This window comes from Eurytemora carolleeae, unplaced genomic scaffold, assembly GCF_000591075.1.
Source record: "Eurytemora carolleeae unplaced genomic scaffold, Eaff_2.0 scaffold1620, whole genome shotgun sequence".
Taxonomy (NCBI): Eukaryota; Metazoa; Arthropoda; class Copepoda; order Calanoida; family Temoridae; genus Eurytemora; species Eurytemora carolleeae.
Window position 1 is genome coordinate 1 of NW_019397523.1, and position 6908 is coordinate 6908.

A 6908-nucleotide genomic window follows, 5' to 3' on the forward strand; every position below is an offset into this window, starting at 1 on the left:
TCTCAAATCCGCCAAAAACCGGTTTCGAGCTTAAATCTTGAAACATTGAATTTTAAGAGGAACCAACCATATTCGAGCCGCGACTCAAATTCTTTAAATTCTGACCGGGGTTATTATTTCATATAGTGTAATGTAAGCGCATTTGTTTTGAATATAAATTGGTTCAGAATAGACATGGCTAAACCCTGATTGGATCAGGTTCTAATTGAATCGACATTATACAAGCGTGGTGGGTTCCCTCAACAAATTTTAACCCATTTGGTCTAACAAATTAGCTAAATAGTAAATATTTATGAGCTTTGTTTTCTAAATAAAAAAGCTTACAAAGATGGCGAATGTCTTTTTTTCACGGGGTTTCAGCTCAACAATATTCGGTTCAACCTTTTCCAGGAAAGATGTTTCTCCAGGAAAGATCATCCGACCTAAACAATGTTTAGAACTATTTTAAATGTCCAAATCAAGTCTACCAATATTGTTCTTAAGAAATATTATTTCATGTGGTTTCTTTACATTCTCTTTGTTTTTCTTATTTCTTAAATTAAATTCTACGCAAATGGGTAAACCACAGACTAGACAGACTGCTCATACACTCAACCTGGATAGGCTGAGCAGGCCTATAGTGTCCCGGCACGCCATACTACGGTTCCATGTAATGTTTTTTGACTGACATCTAACGGCCATTTGTTGCATTCAAGGGTTAAGTTTTACAACTTTTAAAGAAATACTCCAATTTTAAACATAAAACATAACGTTTATGAATATTGTCTATTTTATAGATTTTGCATTTCCTATTCATGGGATCCCTGAATATGCAGATGTCTCCTGATTGGTCGTGTACAGTACTTGTACACAATAGACCATGCTGTGGAAAATATCAAATATTATAATAAACCCTCTAAAGGAAACTCGGAAGGTTCATTCAACGGTACGCTCTAAAATTCCTGCTCAATTGTATGGCCGTATCACTGTAGATACATAATTGATTATATACGAGAAATCTAATTGTTAACTAGTGTAAAGTTTATCATAGGATTGGAAATGTCGACTGAATTCCAAGAGGACCCTTTTTTAAATTACAGGGTACAAGCTTCATTAGACCAGATAACTGTGATAGGGATAAATATACAGGTATTCCTATTTTAAAATCTGTATAATAAAACAAGACAATCGTTTATATATATATATATGTTGCGTACAGCCGGCCAAACGGCTGGACCGATTGGGCTAAATTTTAGACACTCATTGGTGGCCGGGATTGTCAAAGGCTAAAAAAATCGAAATTTTTGTTTCAAAATATTTTTTTCTTCATTTTTTTCCACAGGCAACGCCGGGCCCTTCAGCTAGTTGATAATAATTTTGAACTGTAATGTCTCTGTGACTTGCAGACATGAAAAGGAAAATAATATAAATTTTTATTTTTTAAACAAATAAACCTAATTTATTGCTGCTCAGATTGAAATATAACTTTATTTGGAGTCACAATAATGGTCCCTTTAATAAAGATCTATAATTACCTCTAATCAAAATGAACAGTCCCTTTAATCAAGATCTATAATTACTTCTAATCCAAGTGAACGGTCCCTTTAATAAAGATTTATAATTGCCTCTAATCCAAGTGAACGGTCCCTTTAATAAAGATTTATAATTACCTCTAATCCAAGTGGGCTCTTCGAAACCATTCTCCTTGTTCTCTGCTGTAGTGTCACCACTCACAGCTAAAGATGGATATATTGTCTTATTCGTTTCTAAAGTTTAAAGTTTTTATATTTTTCACTTTTCAGAGGAAGCACAAGCATGTCATATTTCTGTAATAATTGTATTCTTTACACTCTTTCTTTATGCCTTTGAGCAAAATGTTTAAAGTGACTGTACGCGTAATTTTAACCCTATCAAATGGGTCAAGAGGGCGCCAAACGCCCCCCCTGACCCCCTTTATAGGGTTAAGTGACCCTCTGTGCATTGAGATGGCAATGCTCTACTTTCTACTTTAGGAAAACATAAAGGAATTATTAGAAAGAAATTATTTTAATACTAGACAACCGACAACATCTTACACTTTATTGATCAGATAAAAGTTTCAAGGGTACCATTGTAAATCGGGCATTGCCTTTTGTGCATATATGAGGGTCACTTGAAAATACGCCTACAGTCCCTTTAATATATCGTTTTAATTTTTCATTTTGGTTTTTAAAATATGATAAACAACTCAGATTTTTAAGCCTTTTGTATGTAAAAAGTGAAAACTAGTAAGTAAGTTAATAAGTAATTATTTATTTATGATAAATAACAAAAACATTAAAAATTAAGTGTTTCAGGAGAAAATGTTTTAAAAAATCCAAAAATAGAGGTTGTGGGAATTTTTCCCCCCGATTAAAAAAAAGGGCAAATGAAAGGAAAGGTAACCTTAAGTTTTTTTCCGACGATGAACTAACAACTTTTAGAAATGGAAATTATAGATTTAATTTTTATGTTGAAAAAATAAAATAGGCTTTAAGGGTTGTGAAAAAAGATATAGGTTCGACTCAAAAATGTTTGATCATACCTTTTACTATTTTCAATCTTTTTAGTCTTTTCTTTGCAAATTCAATTAAATTCTTTTTTAAATTTGAAATAAGATTGATATTTAAAGTTTGGAAAAGTGTCGTTTATTTTCATACCATACTTAAATGAAATTGTGAGGAGGAAGGAGTCCAATTTTAGTAGATTTTCTGTAGTTATATAGAAATTGTTTCGTTTTCTAAGGTTTGCCCATAAGCCCATATCTACGTCATAACCACTCCTAGTTTAACTTAAAGTACCTCTGGTTTTGTTTGAAGTACTCCCAGACCTACCCAGAGTAGGTTGAACCTGATCTACAACACCTAGTCCTCGATCTACTACACCTAGTCGATATTCTCCTCCGACCCCTCGAACCTCTGCATCAAATAATTAGAGCAAATAAATACAGTCGTCGACGCATATATCAATACGAAAAGACGACTTTTGATTTCAATTTTTTTATTTCAAGCTGTTAAACATCATGGATACACATAAGCATAGAAGTCAAGCAAAAATGTCAATAACAAACTTCTCCCAAACTTACTTAAATAAAAAGTCGCCTTTATTGTATTGATATAATCGCCTACCTACCACTGTATGCAAAATAAATCAAACTTTTAAACTAATAATTAAAAATTTTTGGATTTTTACAAGAGAGAGAAACCTTGATTTTTTTTAAATGTTTAAAAAAATGCAAAAAATGTTTACTTTTAAAGGAAAGTTTGAGATATTGAACCAAACATATCCAAGGTCGTCTTTGATATTCTTTAATGTGTTTACTCTAGATGAAATTACCTAGTTCAAACTGAATTGTATAATCTTCTCCCGGTGAAACAATTAATCTAAAAATCATTAAATTAGAATTTAATTTTATGCATTCATAACTGCAGCCATTGAGATTCATTATCTGAAATTTTCTGTCACAATATAGATATAAAATAGCATTTTTTTATTTAGCGCAATTTGGACTCCAAACTTTAATAGTATGAAAACAATTACCGTTGTGACACTTTACTTTAAATTTCAAATAAATTTTCATTGATCAAATCATTTTGGCCAATTTACAACGCTATATATTGATTTTTACTTTTATAAGAGATACAAGCTTGTTCTCTCAATTTTAGCTATCAATGTTAGCACGACCGGCCAACGCAACTAGAAATGGGCGCGTTGACCATCTCTAAACACAACAAGATGCCCATCTCTAAACACAACACAACAAGATGTCCATCTCTTAACACAACAAGATGCCCATCTCTAAACACAACAAGATGCCCATCTCTAAACACGACAAGATGCCCATATCTTCTAAACACAACAAGATATCCAGTGAATGATTCTTGATCCCGGGGTCACAGAATTTTTCTTTGTATTTCACTATATTTTGGCAAATATACCCTTAATATTTTTTAGTTATTAGGTTACATTTTTTTTCTTTTGATAGATGTGGTCATATTAAAGGTTGTTGAATTATAGACCAAAATACGTTTGATTTCAAATAAAAGAAACCGAATGTTCTCTCTCTAGTTAGTCCGGGGTCTGTACCCTTGAAACGTTAATCTGACTGGCAGTGTTTATTTGTAGAGAAACCACACATAAAATTAAACAATTTAATCAAAACAACATGAATTTCTTATTCATACTTAATCAGACAAAGCTTTTAAAGGTTGAAGTTTTAGATTGGGCATCAACATTTTGTATGGTCGGAAGGTCCCGTGAGTTTTGCTTACAATCCCTTTAAATGAATAATATCTGCAAGTTTATAATAACCTGTCTAATGGGTTTTGATCCACTCTCTACATTCAATTCATCATAGCTGAAGAATTCAGTATCATACACAGGATTAGGCTCAACCCTATTCCCAAAGTTAAATCCTTGATTTGGATTTAATCCGTTTTCATAGTTAAAACCTTGGTTCGGATTTAATCCAATTTCAGAGTTGAGTCCCAGAGTTGGATCCAGTCCAAAAGAGGGATTAGGGATAAATCCCTGATTTTGACTATTTCCGTTAAGTCCCTGGTGAGGTCCAGAATTTGGTCCCTGGAATAGTCCTGGTGCCTGGTCAAGTCCCTGGAACTGTCCAGGTCCTTGATTAGGTCCCTGGAACTGTCCTTGTCCAGGATTTGGTCCCTGGAACTGTCCTTGTCCAAGGTTGGGTCCCTGGAACTGTCCTTGTCCAAGGTTGGGTCCCTGGAACTGTCCTTGTCCAAGGTTGGGTCCCTGGAACTGTCCGTGTCCAAGGTTGTGTCCTTGTAATGATCCGGGTCCAGTGATCAATGGTTCCTGATCGCTAGAGAGAATATGATAATGCAGGTTTGATATTCTTGATTCCGACTCAGGGTTCAAACTGTCATACATCAGCAAATATCAAAGCAAAAATCCATTTCTACAGATATTATTTCTTTAGTTAGGTTTTAAGAAATACGTTTTAAACCCTTATTTTATGTCCGTCTTATAATTTCGAAAATTTATTTTTGCTTTGATCTTCCCTGAGTGGTATAGAGCCCTCTGAAGCATCTGATCTGATAAACAACTCTTTAGCAGACGACTCATCAGGAAACCTGGGTATAATTATTATTATTATAATTATTATCATTGATTTTTTTTGTGATTATAAATCGTTACTATTATTATATTCATTACTATCATCGATATTGTCATTATTTGTTAAAAAACAGAGTATCCGAAAATTATGTAATCAAATTGTACGTTTACAAGAAAGATCTTGATACCTGATTGGTTTTTGAGCACGCCCATAGCTCCCTGGCAAAAATATTCGTAAATGATTAATTTCTTTAAACTCTATTATTGCATGTAAACAGCTGTAAGTTCAATCAAAAACCATTCTGCAAGAACAATTTACAAAACCAATTCTTTAAAAAGAATTTTCAAAAACAATTCTGCAATAACAGTTAACAAAAACAAACTCACAAAAACAATTTACAAAAACCATTTTGAAAGAAAAGTTTACAAAATCAAATCTGCAAAAAAAAATTTAAAAAAATTATGCAAAAACAATTTACAAACCATTCTGCAAGAAAAATTTACTAAAACAACTTAGCAAGATTAATGTACCAAAAGCATTTTGAAAGAAAAGATTACAAAATAAATTCTGGAAAAAAAATTAGAAAACAATTCTGTAAGAACAGTTAACAAAAGCAATTCAGTTAAAACAAATTACAAAAAACAGCTGTAAGTTCAATAGACAAAAAACAGCGGTTTCAGCTAGGTTTAATTCACAAAAACAGCTGTCAGTGTAATTACAAAATAGCTAAATGTTGAATTTACATGCATGTGCACTGTGCAAGTTACAAACATAAATGTAAAGACTCAATTCACAAAAACAGCTGTAATTGGAATTTACAAAAAACAAGTGTAGGTTCAATTCAGCGATACAGCTGGTAGATCAGTTTTGTTTTACATATTATTATTAACCTTGCTGCTGAAGTATTTTTTGCAAAGTTTCCACTTTTTTGTCACCAGAATTTTGAGCATCTTTTGCTGCAAAGATTGCATTCGCGGATTTATCTCTGGCGTCGACATTTTGATTCTTCCCTTCTCTTTCCAATTGGAGAATTTTTTCAACAAAACTTGAAGATTCTTCACCCTAATAAAACGGTACAATGAACATGAGAAACAGCAATTGTACACAGCATGTTGTTCGAACCATACTTCACTTAGTGATTAGGTCACGTTAAAACTATTTACTTTTAAACAATATCAAATACACATTAGATATTGCTTTAGTGTCGTTTTCCTATTTCTCAGTTTTCTGGTTCTGTAGTAAAAAGACTGAATTTTGACAAGTTTTGAAATTAAAACCGCCTCTAAATAATAATCCAGATTGATTATTCATTTTTGTTGAAGGTTCTGGAGTTTTCTTTTCTTAATCGGAATCCATTACGATTTTCATTGCAAAAGAAAACTAAGCTAAATTCTGACCTGTTTTTGTTTTGCCATACTGATCATTTTTTGCAGTGTTGTAACTTCACCTTCAGCAGTACACATGTTTACAAGCAATGCACTTGTAAAATAATATCATCTTTTTAAATGTTTTATTTTTTCTTAAAATTTAGTAAAAATGCGAAATATTAATCTCAAGAACAGTTTTCAAGAATTTAGCTGGTTTCATAAAACTTGCCCGTACTGTTTCTTTGAACTTTTAATTGATGTTCAAATTAATTGGTTCAATTATTTTTTTATTTGTAAAGAATGTCTGTAGAAGGGTTTTAGCCTGTTAATATTGGTCAAAGGTAAAAGTAACTTTTTTTCAACATTTTTCTGATGTCTTTTTTTAAATGTTTTAAAATTTTCCCTTGCACCCTAACCATTGAAGTAAGTGGTATTTTTTAAATTTTAATAAGCAGGCC

At 32.3% G+C, this 6908-nt stretch overlaps 1 protein-coding gene across 1 annotated transcript; it reads right to left on the reverse strand.

The window, feature by feature from the left end:
• Window positions 1–324: 324 nt before the first annotated feature.
• LOC111714719 (chromatin modification-related protein eaf-1) lies at window positions 325–6579 on the reverse strand (the record flags this gene model as incomplete). Its single annotated transcript, XM_023489881.1, has 9 exons — window positions 6481–6579; window positions 5974–6145; window positions 5271–5301; window positions 5028–5099; window positions 4295–4885; window positions 3334–3380; window positions 2799–2915; window positions 1650–1715; window positions 325–422 (listed from the first exon to the last, which is right to left on the reverse strand). Coding segments are annotated over exons 1-9 (1260 nt in total), but the record flags the coding sequence as incomplete, so codon positions are not given.
• Window positions 6580–6908: the final 329 nt, after the last annotated feature.